The 20,862-nt window shown below is 42.8% G+C and overlaps 1 protein-coding gene across 1 annotated transcript in view; it reads left to right on the plus strand.

The window, feature by feature from the left end:
* robo3 (roundabout, axon guidance receptor, homolog 3 (Drosophila)) overlaps window positions 1-20,862 on the plus strand; it is an 87,648-nt gene that overhangs the window by 25,158 nt on the left and 41,628 nt on the right. The window contains exons 3-6 of the mRNA XM_063896185.1: window positions 14,998-15,155; window positions 15,575-15,695; window positions 16,802-16,940; window positions 17,521-17,648. Of these exons, the coding sequence (XP_063752255.1) occupies window positions 14,998-15,155; window positions 15,575-15,695; window positions 16,802-16,940; window positions 17,521-17,648 (546 nt within the window). The remainder of the gene's footprint in view (window positions 1-14,997; window positions 15,156-15,574; window positions 15,696-16,801; window positions 16,941-17,520; window positions 17,649-20,862) is intronic.

Raw genomic sequence — 20,862 nt, forward strand, 5'->3', positions numbered from 1 at the left:
TGTGTGTGTGTGTGTGTGTGTGTGTGTGTGTGTGTGTGTGTGTGTGTGTGTGTGTGTGTGTGTGTGTGTGTGTGTGTGTGTGTGTGTGTGTGTGTGTGTGTGTGTGTGTGTGTGTGTGTGTGTGTGTGTGTGTGTGTGTGTGTGTGTCATAAAGGGTCAGTAGGACAAAAGCAGAAGAATGAGGGGTTGGGCTTTAGGGGGGGGGCGTTGACAACAGGTGGTGTGAGGAAGAGCTTTAACCTCCTCCCCCCTTTTAACGACAGTGTAGCACAGAGGCCACAGGGGCTGCAGAGAACAATAAAGGCCCCTTGCTCCAACTGTTGTGTCCAGTGACAGCCCATTATCTGCGGGAGCCCCAACCCCTCTGTGCTAAATGACCTTTCTTATTGGTAGTTTCCTCGGGCGGCATATCATTTACTGTACGTGTGAAGCTGGGGGGGAATACATTAAGTGTGGTTGCACTATGTGTGATTTTTTTCTCTAGTACCTTGATTACGATTGTAATTAATTGTGAGTCATTAGTCATGGTCTTACAGGATGCAAATGACCCCCCCGCTGAGCTCATTGAGGCCAACAACAGCCTCTAGCAGAACTACACAATGAGCTGTGTGGTGTCAGTGTATTGCTGCAGGCTACGGATTAAGAGGCAGTTTTATTTATGAAGCATGTTTCACACAGAGGTTCAAGGTGCTGAGGATAAGAGAAACAAACCAGGACGTCCACAAAGATTCATCACACACAAACACACTGCAATTCATACTGACTTTGAACTCAACTGTAAATATATCACAATCACTTTGTGTGATTTGTGTTAGAGAGTCAGTACATGTGTTACAGGAAAAACCAACAACAGAACACACTGTTAAACACTCTATTTCATCCTTGAAGGGGTTTTATGGTATTAAAGTATTTTATTTAGTTTTTTGTTCCTGTAAATATGCGTTGTTGGACAGACAATTTGTGGGCTGTGAAAAAGAACATAGGACAAAATGTTCTAACCTAAAAGAAGAAGAAAAATAAGAGATTTTGATAAATCACAGAAATAACTGGGTATTTAAAAAAACAACTGAAATAAAAAATCTATTGTCTCCTTCATAATAGTCCAATGCCTGTCAGATAAACATGCTACTATAAGATAAGATAAGATGTACCTTTATTAATCCCTATGGGGAAATAGTTTACATGCTACTTGTACTAGCATGTGGTAGATTGCAGTTGATTGGTCAGCCAGGATTTGCTGTGCACATTGGCACAATGAGGCTGATGTGTATGTTAATGTCTGAATCCAGCCGAAGGGGGATCATGATAACAGCCCGTTATGAATCAGCAGAGTAAAACGGTGGAACAGAAAGGCATTAATGTCAAGAGATGCAACATGTAAATAGACTAAATAACAAACACAAATAACGTACATGTTGGTCACGAGAAGGACACATTAGCAGAGGGGGGTAGTTTGAAAGAAATGCATCAATTCATCACAATTATACGAGGAGAAGGACACATCTGGGGAGTTTCAGGCGTCATTAATGACAGCCAACACAATCAATACACGCTTCACAGAAATCAGTGGAACCCACTCAGAGCATCTTTACAGAGAGAGAAAGGGAGGACATTAAGGAAACACAAGGAGTGTCTGTCCACCTGTTATTATGCAGGAAAACTGAGTGATATTAACTCTTACATCACCAAATTGAGCATCTTTAGAATACAAATAATTGTGTTGGGGTCTTTGCAGGGGATGAACCAATCAGTGAAGCTGTTGGGAAAAATCGTTGCGTTTATTGACCCACAGATTGTGGTTATTGATGAGTTTATCCTATCCAAAGGCGGCTCAGTTTGCAGAAGCTGTGGGACATTTGTCTGCAGTGACTGGACATTTCAAGGTTTTTCATGTAGTTTTAAGACAATTTAGTGTAATCATTATGTGTCAACTTAATACAAATAAAAAATAAAAGTCCATTCTGTTATTGGGTAATTCATTCTAAGTTGGAAATAGCTTCTGGTTGTTTGAAAATGTACTCTACTCGCAAGATATGGGCTCCAACCATTGGACAACTCAAACCAGTAATTGGAAATCTTCTTAATGTTAGTACATGGCCTCTCGTAAGCCAAAGCTTTGGTGAACACTTTAATTTGAGTAAAAATGGTTTCTGAGAGAAATGTAAGCAACGTTTCAACTCTGATGAAGTAGCAGTAAATACCAGTCTTCTTCCATGGACCGGTGGTAAATTATCATATCGTATATTGCCATGGTTCCCCTTCTGAATGTGAATAAGGGGGTTATTATCTCTATCATGAGCAATGAGGGCGTGTTTGTCAGTACAGATTGCATGTCAGCATCGTTGGATGTGCTTTTAGTTTGAGCATATTCGGTCACTCATAGTTTCTATAGTCTCACATTGTAGGCATGTCTCAAAGGCTGTCCCTCAGTTTAAATGATCCTGAAGAACGTTTCTTTTGACAGAAGCAGTTACCTATGGTGAAAAATAATACTTGTCTTTGTGGCCGAAAAGGTATTTCAGGGGGATTTAGGTAATTTGACCTGTCTGCCCATGGTTAATACAAGGGCAAACAGCTGTGGAAAATGCTTATTGATTTGTACTCCTGGGTATTTGTGCGAGATTCATTTCTCCTTAAGACGCACTCCCACCGCCGAGTTATAAAAGGTCAGCGAACGGGGGCTTAAGTCATTCAAGTGGAGCTAAACGGATTTCTTCTCAAAGATCCATCTGTTTTTGGAGTTTGTTGACAGGGTGGAAAATTGGAACTGTTGCTCTCTCCTCCCCCAGGACACACGCCACCTCCTCCCCTCAGTGCAGGGGTATGAATACGCATGGCACACTACTAGCATTGTAAAAAGTGTGCTGGGCACAAGGCAGGATACAAGCCCGGGCCATCTGCTCAGAGCTATTTGGACACAAACATGGACATCTGACAGGGAGAACTGCGGACTGGATTGGGCTTCGGCCATAAGCTGTGTGAGCAGACAGGGACAGCTGATGGGGGGGTCAACTTCCACACAGACAGCTCTCAGTGAACAGGAAGAAGCTGATGTCAGATACACACTTCACCTTCTTCACCCCTCGACACCGACAGGAAGTGCTCAGTGTCTGAGTCAGCGACATTACAATGAAACCGCACACATGCAGAACATGACGAGGCGGTGTGTGTGTGTGTGTGGGCAAACACCAAAATACTCTGCTGACATAATTGACAGCACTTACAAGAAGGTGTCACAGCATAAAAAGCTGCAGACTTACAAGCACCTGTCTGTTCTCCTGCTCTGAGCTTTTAGCCGTCTATCTCCAAGCAGAAACTCTTATTAACACTATGTTATTAACACTAGCTGCATATGCAACACCATATAACTGAGCATTCAGTCTGAAATTACACAGGGACAGATGAAATGATTCACCTGGATCCAGGAAGTATAAATGCTACACTGCAAAAACTGAAACATTGACTTTAATTTAATGTATTATGTCAACAGATTTCACCTAACTGTATTAGGTACAACTTAATTGCTTTTAACTAACCTAATACAGTTACTGTATGTGACATGTATTGACATTCCACGTATAAAAGTCAATGTTTCAGTTTTTGAGTGTAAATCCAGGAATGTAAAAGGCTTAATTGTTAAAATGCATGTCGCAGATCTAAAATACTATGCAGACTTCACTAACGTCAGAGTTCTCCCGCCTCTAAATGATTTTGAGGTATTCTTTTGTTTCCCTTAAAGCGTTGACTTGAATTAAATGGTTTAGGTCAACAGGTGCCACATAACTGTATTAGGTTAGTTGAAAGCAATAATATTAAGTTGAACCTAATGTTTGTTATTATTTTAACTTAATATTATTGCTTTCAGCTAACATCAAACCCACATTCAGAATACCTTTATCCCTGTGGGACGAGTAAAGGTATTCTGTGTCTGAATACAGTTCTGTATTATCTGTTACAGAGGGGGCTGTGCTCTATGACACAGTATACACAGCCTTATTTCCATTTACATTGTTGAAGGTGTTCATTGCCCCCATCCCACTGCACTGGTCTATAATTCATGGCTTGTGTGTGAGTGTTGGGGGGGGGGGGGGGCACCTATTGTCTGTAGCCGACTCAACCCCACCCCCCGTTCTCCTTGAGGTTGAGTCAAAGAGTAGTTTGGGTTTTCCACATGGGTGAACTACAGTAGGCCTTATTGGGCCGGACGGTCAGCTGAGGGCACCTGGGGGCAGGCGGGTTGGGGGGGTGAGGGGATCTCGCCTTACAATGAGCTTCTCAGCCATTCTCTGTGACCCTTTTACCCCGCTGCTATAGGCAGCACGACGTTGGCCATTACTAGATTAAAGTAATCCTCTTTCAGGGCCAGACAATTGGTTTATTAGCTGACCACACAGGAGCGCGGCCAGCTCTGTAATGGTATTGTTGTGAGGGGTCCCGGGGTGGGTGTTATTGGTGGAGGGTGGAGAGCAGGGGGAGTCTTTTTTTGTTGTCTCCTTAGCAAGGCCATGCATATACATTACTTGTGCATTACTTCTCCTTGTTTAACCCTTCACACCACTTATACTCGTCTGCATGTGTGTGTGCAGAGGGGAAGTGTTTTTCAACAACACACACTTGCACTTGAACACAGAGCACCCCCTGAACGTAATATTCCTTGTTACATTTTGGACATATTGCCTGACTTAAGCTCAGACTCAGTGCGAGTATGGATGTGCATGTTTGAAACCCCACCTCCTCTCACTCCTCCCTTGTTAGTATGCAGTGCAGTTTTTTTCGCCTCTGAATCCCTCCACTGGCTTTTTTTTTGCCAAAAAAAATCCCCTTCAAAAAGCTGTTTCATCTCCTCTTTTTCTCCCGTTTCTCAAGGCAACCAAAGCAAAAAGTGTCCTTTAAAATCAATTTCAAAATGTGCGTTTTTGCTGACTGATTGTTCTTTGTCAAATGGCCTAAAGCATAACGAAGAAGCAGTTTTTATGAGCCTGTCAATCAGGCATGAACGGCTTCACCTGATAATTTATTCAGCTTCACAAGGAGTGGGGAGCTACTCAAGCTGAATTAAGTATTGTTAAACAGTCTGAATATTTCATGAATACGGATCAGGGCAAGAGATAGATAGAGATGTGGCATGTCTTGTATGATATAAGTGTCCATAAGAGAGGCATTCAATCGCTTTTGTAACAAAGAGATGCATGGCTGAGGGATGCCTCTCTGCATGTTCAATTAGGAATATATGGTTTATAACAGCAAAAGGGAATGCAAATCAGCCTGGATAGTCCTTTTTTAAATTACTGTTAAAGAGATAATCCTGAAAGTCCCCAACTGCAAAAAGATAATCAATTGAATACACAGCTTTATTAATCTGACCTGGACTGAAAATGAAACTTACTTTCCTCGGTACTGTACTGCTTCTAACAAACCCTCAGAGGTCATGAACCTTCACTGTTCATCACCAATTCCCATTAAGAGAACAAGACAGGGAGAGATAAATCCTAAACACAGCTTTTTGATGATGTGATATTATCGATCCATGTCAGGAAATAGTTGTTTCTTTCTCCACATTGCAGGAGGTCAGGAGTCAGGGTCAGCTACACCACAGCACCCTGCAGTATGAACAAATCATTGTCCCGCCCAAGGACACCGGAGTAGGGTCACTGAAAAACAGAAACGTTGACTTTAATTAAATGTATAACGTCAACACATTTCACTTAACTTTATGACGTTAGTTGAACACACTCATATTACGTGTAAATAAAAACAAAAATGTAAATGTAATATTGTTGCTTTCAACTGACCTTATGTAGTTATGTGACATCTGTTTACACAATACATTTAGTTAATGTCAACGTTTTTTTCAGTGTGGATGCTTCAGGCTCTCTGGTTGAAGGGTGTCCTATCTGCTTTACTTGGAGGAAAACTCGGGGAGCCGCTGCACCGTTACTTTAATTCCCAGAAAATGACTGAGTCCATACTCGGCTGAGTTTAGTCTGAGAGTTGCAGGGGTCGGGGGAGTCATGTGTATCCCATCAGGAGTTGCAGAGATGGAACACATAGATGAAAAATTGGCAGAAAAAGCAGTGACACACACACACACACACACACACACACACACACACAGGGCCGACATGGCATGCCAGGAGAGGTTTGCGATGGATTAACTCATGGTTGCTGGGTGGGTGAGCACAGCACCAGCTCAGAGTCGGCATGGAGACCTGCTGCTGGGACACACACTGCTGAACAGTCCCCATGCCAGCAGAGAGGGAGGATTTGCACGCAAATATGGAGAAGTTTCTCTGTGCATGTGTTTGTGTGTGTCTGGTTTATCTGTTCCTGGCACACACTGGACCTATTTTCTGTGGTTCCAGGTTAATGGAAGGGTTGGGTAGGGGCATCAGTGTGAAAGGATTTTGCCTGCGAGGAGTATTTTAATACGGCCCCCCTCTTGACCTGAAATCTGGCTATTACAATCAAATCTTCTTGGCATGCCTCAGGCCTGTTTGAATGTGTGCACGTGTGTGTCAGTGTGCGTCCATGTGTAACGGGGAGGAAAAGGAGAGGGATAAAGATCAAGTGAAATAGATGGTGGGTTAGCTAAGGCTTTTAAAAGCTCTCTGTGAGCTCCTCATTGATCCATAATCATTTCTTAAGTTATATTTTAATATTTAAACTTGGTTTTAATAGAACCACCTAGATGAACCAGATGAGCCACACTAATCTCCACATAATATAATAGTGTGTAAAGAAATACAGGAATGTTGACGGCACATTTTTCTTTCCAAATATATTTGCACAGGCAAAGTGATAACATATTTTCACCCTGCCGCACAGTGTTCACAGGAATTCAGTTTTATTGGATGATGCTCCGGGGAATGAAATACACCTGGTGCCAAACATTCAGCCCATGCAGGCAGCACTGTGCCCTTTAGGTGTCTGGATTTATGCGTCCAGTGGCATAAATATGGCCTAAGGTTGGGTGTTTTTATGCATCGCAGTCATTCCTGCAGAATGAAATGGATGTATTGTACATGCTCCAATAATGTCATATTTTAATGATAGCTAACTGTTTTAGAATTCTTTCATTCACCTACAGGTGAGGATTGGAAGGCTTCGTTGCTGAATCTGACCCGCAGCTATATGCACAGGCTGTGTTGCTACGCTGTATTCCAATGAAAACCATGAATCAGTTTTGGTTAGGGTGGTTGTAAGAACATGTAGCAAGCCAATTTTGAAGTTGAACATCAAAGACCTTGTCTTTGAATGTTATCAGGGACTTGCAGAATCATCCAGCATTAGCACTCTGACTTATGATAGGTTTGCTGAGTTTTTAGGGGAGCTAAAAACATGCATTTTAACGCTTTTGTAGCTAATGCATGAACAGGAACTTAAATTAAACTTAGAATCAATTAAGTTACATCCCTTACCAAGAAAAAAAAAAAGAATTATTCCCAGTCTCCTTCTCAGGGTTGAATGAGCGTTTGTATGATACACCCTGTGTGCCTAGCACCAGATATTTTTCTGGGACCTACAGAATATTTACCACATGTACTGTGAAGCATGCAGTCCAAGGTAAAGCATGAGACAGCTTAAATATAATCTCACGGTCACATGATCCCAGCTAACAGGCTGCCCTCAAGTTGGCCTGATCATCCCCAACCTCTGTCCTTCAGCATATTATGACACACACACACACACACACACACACACACACACACACACACACACACACACACACACACACACACACACACACACACACACACACACACACACACACACACACACACACACACACACACACACACATACCCCATTGAGTGTTTGGTGGATAACGAGTGCCTCCCACTGCTGCATGTGGGGCTCACGGTCATATTGGCTGCTTCAGGCTACACCACTGCCAAGAACTAGCCCCCCTAACTTACACACCCCCTGACCCACCCTCACCCCACTGTCTTTCAACACGTCTGAGTGTGATGTGACACTGAGGAAATGCCAGGCCGGGGCATTTATGAGTGCTTTAAAAGCCATGAAACGTGGCACCTTTGACTGATAACTTCATCTGTTTTTTTCCCAGCAGCACTGCAGGCCGGGCTGGGGATGGTGCTTTCTCATTTTTATCACTTAATTCAATTTAAGCCCGCATTTTACATAATGTAGCTTTGGTGATAACACACAAAGCCTCATAAACAGTATCAGAACATGACAGGAATATTAAACTGAATGTAATTTTCTGTGGAATGCCTGCCGATAGTGCTGTAAGGAGAGGTTTATCTATGCAAATAACCAGCTTAGAATCTGCCTATAATGCATCAGCGTGATATGTGGCTTTCATTTTGGTCTTATCTGAGCGCTGTGTTCAATTATAAGTTTTCCTGAGGTTAACCAGGCCGTTAGTGATGTTCGTTTGGACTGCAGAGACTTTCTGGCAACTTCGAAAAGGATAGGATACATTTGTGAAACACATTTTTTTGTTTTTGTTCTCAATTTGAACGTCTGATCTCCACAGTAAAAACATGAAGGAGAACATCTTCTACATCAGGGGTGTCAAACTCATTTTAGCTCAGCCAAATTTGATCTTAAGCTTCAAGGCTTTTATTGTCAGATGCACAGTAGCTACAGTGTAGTTATGGCAATGTAAATCTTAGGTCCCTCTAAAAATGTAGCATATTATAAAAGGACATAAGACAAAGTAATAAAATAATAAAATAAAACTAAAAAATAGTGCAAAATGAAACAGAGTAGTTTAAATTAGAGTAAAATAGTGCAGGAATGTTGTTAGACCATTCTAGAAGTAGTGCAGATGAAGTATATACATGTCAGAAAAATAAATGAACACAATAAGCTAAATAATGCATGGAATGTTGAAAGTGGGCGGGACTCAGTAATCCTGACCTCCAGAACTGAAGCACCTCCAAACAGACAAAAGATGGAACTATTAAGGAAGAAGGTTCATTCATCCCCCTGCTTTGTAAATGTATAAAATGTATTCATACACAATACATGAAAGTTGTGAAAATGTCATTTTTACACATTGCAAAGTCAACCAGCGGTTCAGGTTGGACCCTCTGGGGGGGCTGCTTTTGGCCCATGGGCTATATGTTTGACACCCCGGTTCTACAGGTGCACCTCAACCTGTAGGGTATAATTTCTTTTCATCTTTTCAATGTGATCATGGTTCCTGCTCTGGTTAATAACTGGGACCAGCTGTTCATCCAGCAGCACGGGTTTGGGGGCAACATGTGTGGGAGGGCTCTGGGTGAGGGTGCTGCGGATCGGATGGGCGTGTGTGGGTGGGGTCGGGACTGCTAAATGGACTCAGCTGACAGCCCTAAGCAGCGGTGACCGTGGCCTAAATGGCTGCGCCGGCGGATACGCTGAGGGACAAAAGAACATGGAGGGAGTCCATTTGTCTGCGAAAATGCATCAAACATTGATGTGTGTGTGTGTGTGTGTGTGTGTGTGTGTGTGTGTGTGTGTGTGTGTGTGTGTGTGTGTGTGTGTGTGTGTGTGTGTGTGTGTGTGTGTGTGTGTGTGTGTGTGTGTGTGTGTGTGTGTGTGTGTGTGTGTGTTTGTGTGGAGAAGGTTTGGCCCGAGAAGGTGACCCTTCTGGACTCATGGACTTGGTAATTGAAATGCCCTGCCGCTGTGATTCCCATTCATTTAGCTTTATTGCCGGCTCCATTCTGCTGTCGGCTATATGAGCTTTCCCAGAGAGCTCAACCATGTTATGTCATTTACCCGAGGCCATAAAATACTCTGAGCACCATGAGTCAAAGGGAATTACTCTTTAAAGCAAGTTGTTTTCTTAGAATAGGGGGCATTTAGGACAGCTGTCAGAATATGTTGATATAGAGCTGGTGTGTGTGTGTGTGTGTTACCCTGCATGGTTACAGGTTGAATCCAGTCAGCCTGTAGAGGGCTGAGCTGCAGACAGTGTTTCCCTGCGTGTGTCTGCGTTTGCATTGGTCGGGGTGGGGGTGTGGTGGTAGCTTAAATGAAGCACGGACATCTGTCTCCAACTGTGAGACCCTCCCCTCCCCTCCATCCTTTCCAGACCCTCCCATCAACACACACACACACACACACACACACACACACACACACACACACACACACACACACACACACACACACACACACACACACACACACACACACACACACACACACCATGTCCTGTGCTGGGCATTTCATCATTCTACAATGGTTGATATGGATCGGAGGGGGTGCACTCTGGGTAATGACAGTGGCTGATAGAAGGTGGCTTCTGATGGGGGGGCCCTGTTGAGCTGGGGGACCAGGCTACACTTATAGGGAGAAGATTCGTCCTGGGAAAGAAAAGAGGATGATGTATGGACCTGGGCGAAGAGCAAAACCGTTGGAGTGTTTGTGCGTGTGTTCACACAACAGCAGATTGCTTGGTGTCAGGGCAAGGTGTAGGCTGACGGATGGACGGGAGGGGGGGGGGCAGCTCGATACCCCACAACAGAGCCTGACCTCCAGGAAGCTTCTTTTGATTCCCCTCCCACCATCACTCACCACCTCTGCCTGCCAAGGGAATATCCGTCTCTCTCTCTGCGATCTGAATATTTATTCTTGAGGGGGTGCTGTCTCTCACACACAAACACACACACACACACACACACACACACACACACACACACACACACACACACACACACACACACACACACACACACACACACACACACACACACACACACACACACACACACACACACACACAATTCCTGGAACATTAACAACAGCGATAAAGCCATTTAATTAAAAGTGAGCCTGAGCTAGCCCCAAAGGTGTTTTTATGTCCAATTAAATGCTCAAATGAAGCCCTGATGTATGGCGGGGTCGTGATTATTTGCACATGTTGTAAATCACACCAGTCTAGCGGTCACAGATAAATGTTGCCGCTATACAACAACGCACAGTGTTTGCCACAGATTAGATCATCTCCTTGGGTCGTTTTTAATTTTTGTAATGACTCGGTGTAATTTGCATCTTGCACATTCATCAGCGCAGCCTACGTAACCATCTGATAAATGCTCCGTGCAGCTGGGTGTCGTTTGTTTTTATGCGACTAATGTGTTTGTCGTTGTGTAAAGATGACAGCAGTCTGTCCCACACCATGAAGCGAAACGCCTCCCAGATCTGATGTCGGTTATTGTTCAGACCTGTGTGCAAAGATCATATCATACATCAAACTATTAAAGCAGGGGGGTCCGAATTTCTTTCAGTGAGGGCCACACACAGAAAAACATACGAAGGTCTGGGCCCCTCGCTAGTTAAGTTATAAGTTAGCAAAATCAATCAAATGTAGGTACGTTATTCTTGATACTTGATTATGCTTTACAGCCCACATCACAGCTCTCGTAGGTTTTCATTTATTTAGTTAGCTCATTCCTTAAAACAGGAGCCTCAGATGAATTATAATAAGGGGAAATATGAAGGGTATATTTCAAGCTTGTTATGGAAATAAGTTATTGGGCTTTTTCTCATCAACTTAGGTTTGTTAGAAAAGGTTTTCAACTTGAATTGACTGCATTGATTTGACATTGGGCTTACTAACATATGATTACTACTGTGTGATATCTGTTTACATATACATTTAAGAAGTACAGTATAAGACAAACACAAGTTTCAAATGTGGGCCGTATTTCATTATACTTTTAGAATTTGCTAAGGGGGGATTCAGAATGGACCATTGGCTGCATTTGCCACCTGGGCCGTAGTTTGGACACCCCTGCATTTGTGTTGTAGAAAAGTGAGTTTTAAAGACACTTTCTTAGTAATAATTTGAGCTGCAGCAACAATTGTTTTCATGATTGTTTAGTACATAGTTACATTTGTCACAGCCCAACCTGTTTCTGTAGTCAATCCTACATGAGCGACACCCAAATATATTCATTTTCATATAATATACCACACAAAAATGCTGGAACCAGAGAAATCTGGCATCATCAATATCTCTCCTGCGACAGATATTATGTTACGTTATATATTGTCTCTTTCTGGTTGTACGTATGTATCTCAGGACAACATTTCCAGGGTTTCCATTTCAAATACACGTCTACATTTCAAATATATGCACTTGTGCTCCTCTCTCCCTTCCTGTCTGTGCTCTGATTAAAGCACGCTGCAGGCCCAGTGCTGGGGATTACTGTGCCTTTGTTGAAGGGGTTTAAAGGAAGGGTCAAAGTGCACCCACTTAATATGGGCCCCAAAGGGCCTCCTGGGTAATTGCCAGTGCCTAATAAACTTCTAGACATCCTCTTCTCACTCCGATCAGGGGAGTGCGCAGAGCAGAATGTGAAAGATCATGGGCCCCAGGAGCCACAATCTCTGAATGGTGTGTGACGGGTCACGGCGGCGGGCCTTTAACCCTCGCCATGGTAATTCAGACCTGGGGTGCCACACACTCCAGCGTTTCCCTTCCCACTATGCGTGATAGAACAGGTTACTGGACAATTTAGCCAGGCTTTTGTAATCTCCTTTGAATAGTCATGGGGGGGGCAGAATGTCAGCAGCAGGTAGATACGGTCAGGGGTGTGGTTTGGAATATCATTCCAGGATTGGCAGGGCCAATTGGATTTGGAGTGCCCCAAATGTGCTGTGGCTGAGTAATTGGCCACAAGAAAGGAGGTCTGACTGAAGCCATAAGTGGCAATTTGATCCCTCTCAGAGACACCGCTCAAAAACAGCAACACAGAGGTTCAGACGCAGAAAATCGCCTGGAGCTGCATTTACCAGGGTACAGAGACTCCTTCAGCTAATGAGGAAATGAAAAACATTCTTCCTGTACACTGATCTGACCTTGATTACAAACAAACAGGCTGATTTATCTTCTCATATACACACCATCACCCTCATTCAGGGACACATTATCTCCACAAGACGAGGAAATGCAGCCTAAACTCTGACATTGATATGCAATGCATTCCCACACTAACTTAACAGAAATGTCTGAGTGTGAGGTTGTTTGTTTGGAGGGACAGATCTATGGATGGTAATGATGATGTCCTGGGCTGTCATTAGAGGAGCTGTGTCATTAATCAGAGAAGGTGACGTTACAGCCACATCAGTGTTTTTCCACATATATATGCAAACTTGCATGCACACTATGGCGCCTACCCGCTATGCATTCAGATATGTATGTGCTGAATGACATATACATGCAAATGTGTGCTGTACACATTCCATGATCCAACAAATCGTCTGGAGGAGAGATTTAATAAGTAGCTGCTTTACGTGAGCATCAAATCACGTACCACTGATGATGTCAATATAAGCTGTGAAGACTCATGGCAAATGTAACCAGAACACTTGAAAATACTGCTTTAAGACAGGCAAATATGTGGGGAATAAATCCTGTTTACTCTGAGTATGAACCTTTCTCCTGTTGAAAGGGTTAGGAAAGAGTTTTAGGACACTCACATGGAGGAGAAGTTCTATTCTTTGACTTTAGAGAACATCTATTTCAGTAGTGGTGTTCAAAAGTCTGTGAAGTACAATTGTGAGGGTAAACTAGGACACCACTTTCTGACATGACTTGCACTCTCTAAAGGAGAGTAACTGAGTTCTCTCTGATCTCTGACAGTCTCTCCAGCGTGGCAGATCTCTGCACAGAGAGGCGGGACTCAGGACATGTGCGGAATGTCTTTACATTGATATCACTTATTGATATTGGTACTGAGATATCTGTACGAGAGCGTGCAAATCATCAGAGGTCTAATCCTGCATACATTAATCATCCAGCAGCTCCTTGATCTCCAGATCTGTATAGCGTTAGCCTATAGCTGCAGAGAGAGCTGTGGGGAGTACATTTACTCAAGCACTCGACTTAAGTACAATTTTAAGGTACTTTTCAAATCCACTACATTTTAGAAGGCAATATTGTACTTTTTACTCCACTACATGGACAGCTTTTGTTACTTTTTAGGTTTAGATTATTAGGTCATACAAAATCCAAATCAATTATTTAATAAATTTCACATATATTCAGATATCCAGCAGCAGTTATACAGTTATTCAAATTAGCTCTACATTAACCAATTGCGAGAAAAACAGATCAATAATCCTTATAGAAACCCAGCAACTGAATATATACCATTCTGAAATGGGCGAATACTTTTACTTTAAGTATATTTTGATGGCGATATTTGGAATCTAGGACAGAGTACTTTAAGAATGTAGTATTGTTGATGCTCGCCCTTGGACTTTTCTAATTAATTGTCTCGGAAAGAGTGATGATGTGATTTATTTGTGTAGCTCGCGGGGCTTTTCAGATCAGTTATGGCATCTTTTTGAGGCCATATAGGATGCCATAGAAACCAGGCTTTGGTTTGATGGTCTGTGGAGTGGCTCAGGCCGGACTGAGCCTGCAGGCTGTGGCCTCTTCCTGGTACCCTGGTGTTGTCAGATCATCATTAGGGAACACAATAGCATCATCCATACCTGTAATCTGAGAGGTCACACAGCTTTGGTGACTGGAATGACAGAGAAAAATTCCCATGCCTTCAGGAACACTGTGCAGACTGCAGAAAGAAGACGGGCCTCGAGGAAAGCAGGAGAGAGTTTTTGTGGATGACACATTCTTCTCTGCCATGCAAATAATTGATTATTCTGTGCTATTGTTTGAATACTGACTTGTAGCCTCCATCACCTCTCTGTGTGTGTTGAAGTGTGTGTGGGTGTGGGTTGAGGGGGTCGGATTGAATAATGTAATCTTCTTTGTGTGTGTGTCAGCTACAGAAGCTTTCTTTATTGATGTGCTGTGCTGCCTTTAGGGACATGGTGTTAAATTCACATCATGCACTATCAATAGCAGTGTGCTGTCATGCTCTGTGTAGATCAGCTGTGTCACAGGGAGGCATTATCATCATTTAGAGTTTGCACCTGCTTGGCCTTCATGATTTTGAAGACAACAGGATCCATGTATGCACATCAGATCATATTTGAACACTGTGTTTTCTCTTCTTGTTTCCCCAGTCCTGAGAGATGACTTCCGCCAGACGCCCAGTGATGTGGTGGTAGCAGCAGGTGAGCCGGCTGTCATGGAGTGTATCCCACCCAGAGGCCACCCCGAGCCCACCATCTCCTGGAAGAGAAACAACATCCGGGTCAATGACAGAGATGAGAGGATCACTGTACGTATTTATTTATTCATTTGTGCTTAAATGCATCATTAAATTACTGAGCTGCTGTTTTATTCCGCTGTTATTAAAGACATGTATCTTTCTGTAGATTTCTAAACGTTTTGTTGTAAAAGTCAATCCATTCCCATCATTTTGGAAAATAAGATAGATAGATGTGTGTGTTGCAGCTGCATAAAGACAATGTATTGTACATTAGAGAAATTACAAGACTAGAAATAAACAATTCAAAATGTAAAGATCACAATAGAAATAAAATTAAAAATTAAAAAAACAAAAAACTGACATTCTTTAATATCCTGTTTCCAACCACTTTCCATTTGTCTTCCTTTACACCCGCCCCCTCCTCCTTCTCAACTCCTTGTGGTTCTTCTCTCCGTACCTCCATCCTCACTCATGCTCCTCATTTTCAGATGCGAGGAGGGAAACTGATGATTTCCAACACCAGGAAAAGTGATGCCGGCATGTATGTGTGTGTTGGAACCAACATGGTGGGGGAGAAGGACAGTGATCCTGCTGAGCTGGTGGTGTTCGGTGAGTTATGTGTTTCTGCATCGCATTCAGAACGGTCCACTTGTAAAATGCTGCATGGGAAAGTAACACATATAAATGATGCTAATCTTATTTGTTATTGCATTACAAATTCTGAAATGCGGGCGGTAGACAAGTCCATATGCAAAGATCTGTACTGTCATATTTTGATAGTTGAATGTAAAGAGTGTTGGACTTGACTTGAAGTCAGTGAAGGATGTTTAGTGGTACTTATAGAAAGCCTCACATGGATCATCTACTTCCTGTCTCCTGCGGGGCTTCACTCTACCTCTTGAGCTGATGTTGGAGCAGCAGATGGATGTTTCCCTCCCTGCTGCCCTCTGACCTGTCTGATCTTTCCCTCCCTCTGATTCCCTGCTTTGCTCTCAGCAGAGCAGCAGCATAATCGTTTTCAAAGTGCGTATTGATCCGAAGAAACAGATAGAAGATTGATAATTTCTCTTCGGTCTCACCAAACCCCCTCATCCTCCGCACCACCTCACAGATACAGTGAACCCAGTGCGTTCAACTTCAGCTATCAGTGTATGGCTCTTGAAAAAGAATGGCGGGATGCTGTTCCTTATTTTTAATATAACTGCCATCTGGGAAATTTGCATGACTATAGCCAGTGCACATCTGCAGTCCTTTCTGGAGGCGATCCGAGTTTATAAGTGATTGCGGTCATGATAAGAGCTGATCTGGTCTTTGGTGGGTTGATCGTCCCATGTGTGTAACTAAGTCTTGTTCTGGGCCTGCATCAGAACTGTAGCTGTGATGCAAATCCTTCTTCTTTGATCATGTTAACATGCACTGGAAACACTGAAAGGTTGACTTTAATTAAATGTATTATGTCAACACATTTCACATAACTGTATTATGTTAGGGGAAAGCAATAATATCAAGTTTAAATACAAATATTAGGTTCAACTTAATTGTATTGCTCTCCACTAACCTAATATAACTATTTGAAATGTGTCGACATAATACATTTAATTAAAGTCAACCTTTCAGTGTGTTTAGTTGCTCTGCTTAAGGTTTTAGTTGACATAAAAGTTTAGTGCAAAAGCATATTTCATCACCTCTCATCCTCTGTCTCCGTCTCCTTTCAGAGAGGCCGATGTTCACCAAGCAGCCGGTGAACCAGGTGGTGTTGGCGGAGGACACGGTGGACTTCTTCTGCGAGGTGCACGGAGACCCCACCCCCACCGTCCGCTGGCGGAGGGAGGAGGGGGAGTTGCCACGGGGCAGGTATGCAGAAAAGACCGTCAGAACTGCATGGTATCAGATCACCAACACAGCATGCTGGTTGTAGTTTGTTAATCATGTCACTGATGATATCACGGCTTCTGAATACGGAATCATTCTGCATGTATGTTGAATGATTGATTTTCAAATATGATTTCCAAAGAGTGGATGTATTGTTGAGATGTTTTTGGATGAGTAATGGACAACACATTGAAACAAATAACAGCTTTCATGCAAAAGCAAAAATGCTAGTCTTTTAAATGTGTGTTGAACAAGTACAGACACAATCAGCCAAATATAGAGCAACACATTTAAGAAGCTGTGGAGCCTGCCGTCACTAATAATGATAGTAATGACATGAGACTACTGCAAGGTGACACACTGTCTGTCGTTCTGAGAGCCTGTGGATCAGACTGTATTCATCTTTAATGATCCCTCAGGGGAAACAGGGTATAATCTCGTTGTCAGCAGGATTTAGAACTGCCTAAAGCTATAGCGAGAGATTTAACAATTTTTTTTTTTGCACTGCATCCACTTTTCTCTGAGTGGACTGAACATTGTTAAGTAAGTGTTTTCTTTCCAGGTTTGAGATCCGCAGCGACAACAGCCTGCGCCTGACCCAGGTGCGTGGCGAGGACGAGGGCACGTACACCTGCGTGTCCGAGAACAGCGTGGGCAAAGCCGAGGCGTCAGGCAGCCTGCAAGTGCACGGTGAGACATGCTGTTGTATACATTCATCCCTCAAGTCTTGAATTCACTTTGTTGGGGAAGCAACTGATATTCCAGCCACAGGGAGTGACAGGGGCAGCTGGCTGCTCAGCAGGAGGCAGCTGAGATAAATTCAAATAAGATAAGATAAAGTCAACCTTTATTAATCGCGTAGGGAAATTCAGGTGTTACAGCAGCAGCAGGAATAAGATTGAAACAAAGCAGGGGTAATAGGAATACAATATAAACAATGTGGGCAAGTACATTGCACTCTTACGTACATACACTGCCCGGCCAAAAAAAAGGTCACAAGCCTGTGGGGCCAGTGCTATGATCTGGGGTTGCTGCAGTTGGTCTGGTCTAGGTTCAGCAATGTGCCCAAAGAATGAGGTCAGCTGACTCCCTGAATATACTGAAGGACCAGGTTATTCCATCAATGGATTTTATTTCCCTGATGGCACGGGCATGTTCCAAGATGACAATGCCAGGATCCATCGGGCTCACATTGTGAAGGAGTGGTTCAGGGAGCATGAGACATAATTTTCACACATGGATTGGCCCCCACAGAGTCCAGACCTGAACCCGATTGAGAATCTTTGGGATGTGCTGGAGAAGACTAGGCGCAGTGGTCCGAATCTCCCGTCATCAATACAAGATCAGAAAAAAATTAATGCAAGACAGAAATAAGTGTTGTGACATTGCAGAAGCTTGTGGAAACGATGCCACAGAGAATGCGTGCCGTAATCTAAGCTAAAAGCGGTCCAACGAATATTAGTGACCTTTTTTTTGGCCAGGCAGTGTGATATCCTGCTTTATATTGTGTTAACTTCAATAGTGTTTATTTGTCAGTTTATAGATTATTTTTCTTCATAATCAACTGCACATATATATATTATATATATATTTTTTTCTTCTCTAATTTCCGGTTTATTTCTATTTCTATTTGAGTTGTTTATATGTTAGTGTTGTTTATTATGTGCAATGCCTTGTTTTGTTTTCTGCTGCTGCAACACAAGCATGTCCCAGTTTAGGATCAATAAAGTCCTTCTAAGTACTTATCTTATCTTAACAGTAAATATTCAAATCTGAATAGTAGAATTGGTTGAAACTGTTAAGATGTGTAGATATGTATAAATATTGTAAATATAAACAGTATATATATATATATTTTTTTATATATACTGTATATATGTGCAAGTTCAGATAAATACATTTCAGAATACATGGTGGATTGGCAGAACATGTTAGTAAAAAACTGTTCTTCTTCTCATGTAGTTTAATAAAAAGTGCCTGAATGTTTAATGTCCATTACCTTGGTAAATGAATTAAACAACGTGCGTTTTTCTCAGTAATAGAAAGGAAGAAAAGTCTCAATTTGGCGTTGATTTAATAAGAAGCGTTAAACAAGTGAACTTTCCCCAGGGACCATTCTGCACTGGCAGAAAATAAGATTTGAACACTGAATATGTAAATACAAAGACGGATGGAGGTGATGCAATGATAAGATATTACACATAGATAGACGGAGACAGGCAGATAGACATTGAGGCGGTCTGAAACTCACTTTATCATGCCACTGGATACACGCTGGAACTCTTGAGAGATAAAAGTGAAGATTAGATTTTAAGTTTCTATCTTGCCTCAAATGCTCGTCCCTCTGAGAGAGAGCTGAGATCAAAAGCATTAAAGTATCATGGGAATAAATTCTGTTCATGGAGAGAGGCATTCTGAAGAGAATCTGTCACTGGTGATAAAAGAGAATTTTAGAGTTTAATTTTGTATCAGTTCATTCTGTTAGCGAGCCCTCCAGTGTATACTCTGACAACATGTATGCTCACACACTCTGTCCACAGCACACACACATCACTCGTATGAAGAAGTGACTCCCAGCAGCCGCTGTTAGACAAAAAGAGATTGATTGTGGGTTCATGCATGCATCTGCAGGATTAGGGTTGATAGAGCCTCTGATCAATCAGACCACCAGGTCTTATCCTCACCTGTGTGTCCACATTCAGCTCATCATTCCTCCTGCAGCTCCACTGGTTCTTTCTTTTGGGAGCTCTTCATTAGATATCAGAGCCTGCAATCCACTCACTCTGAGGGACTTTACATTCAGCCTGTCAATGATCCCATCATCGCATACTCACTCATCTTTCTTCTTTTCCACCCCTTTCTGCATCACTCTATCTCAGTCGGCCCATCCTGTGAGTATTCCATTTCATCCCATCTTATTTGTGTGTGTGTGTGTGTGTGTGTGTGTGTGTGTGTGTGTGTGTGTGTGTGTGTGTGTGTGTGTGTGTGTGTGTGTGTGTGTGTGTGTGTGTGTGTGTGTGTGTGTGTGTGTGTGTGTGTGTGTGTGTGTGTGTAACAGGCAGTCTGCGTCAGCGTGGGACTGTGACAGCTGCCTGTCACATACAGGTCCCAGAGGAACTCCTGCTGTGTGTGTGTGTGTGTGTGTGTGTGTGTGTGTGTGTGTGTGTGTTCCCCCATGTGTGATAGCTTCAGTATGTTGGTGAAAATCACATGTCGAGAGCGTGTTTAGGGGGTGGGGGTGGAGGTAAGATGCTTTGCTTGTAAGCACTTTGTCTGCCTTTGCTGAACACCACACAGCAGTGTGTTCATATAACAGCAGCAGATCGCACTGTGATCCGTTTTAGTGCAGCTCAGTGTGTGGGGGGGGCTGAGCCGTCCAAACATGTGTCTGCCGTGTTGAATGAGACTAACATTAATTACGCTCCTAAAGCTGGGATCAGCCAAGGCAAGAACTTCAACATCAAACAACCTTTCAAAACCCTCCATCACTTTCAACGATAGTGTGTGTAGGGATAGGGTATCCACACTGTTACTCTCCTTTTACAAAAAAAACCTAAAGAAAACAAAACATATTTTTTTAGGGCGGCAGTATGTACGGAACACTACTTCCTGGAATAACACTCAGCTAGAGCATGTGGTGTGACTTTTTGGGTTTGCGTTCTATCGGTTTCTGTGCATGTAAATGGTCTACAAAGGCTAAAATCCCTGTGTTCCCTCCAGAGGGAGTTTATCTCCCACAACCAGCCTGAAACGCCTCCATTGAGCTCCTTTGTTTACTTCTTGATCATAGTGAGATCACTATGTAACACTCACATTTCTATTGGCCAGCTCTCCAACACATTGTACGTAATAAGCTTAAAGGCGGGTGTCTCTAACCAATCACAATACAGCCGGCCAGCTAACC

Source organism: Eleginops maclovinus, chromosome 11 (genome assembly GCF_036324505.1).
Source record: "Eleginops maclovinus isolate JMC-PN-2008 ecotype Puerto Natales chromosome 11, JC_Emac_rtc_rv5, whole genome shotgun sequence".
Taxonomy (NCBI): Eukaryota; Metazoa; Chordata; class Actinopteri; order Perciformes; family Eleginopidae; genus Eleginops; species Eleginops maclovinus.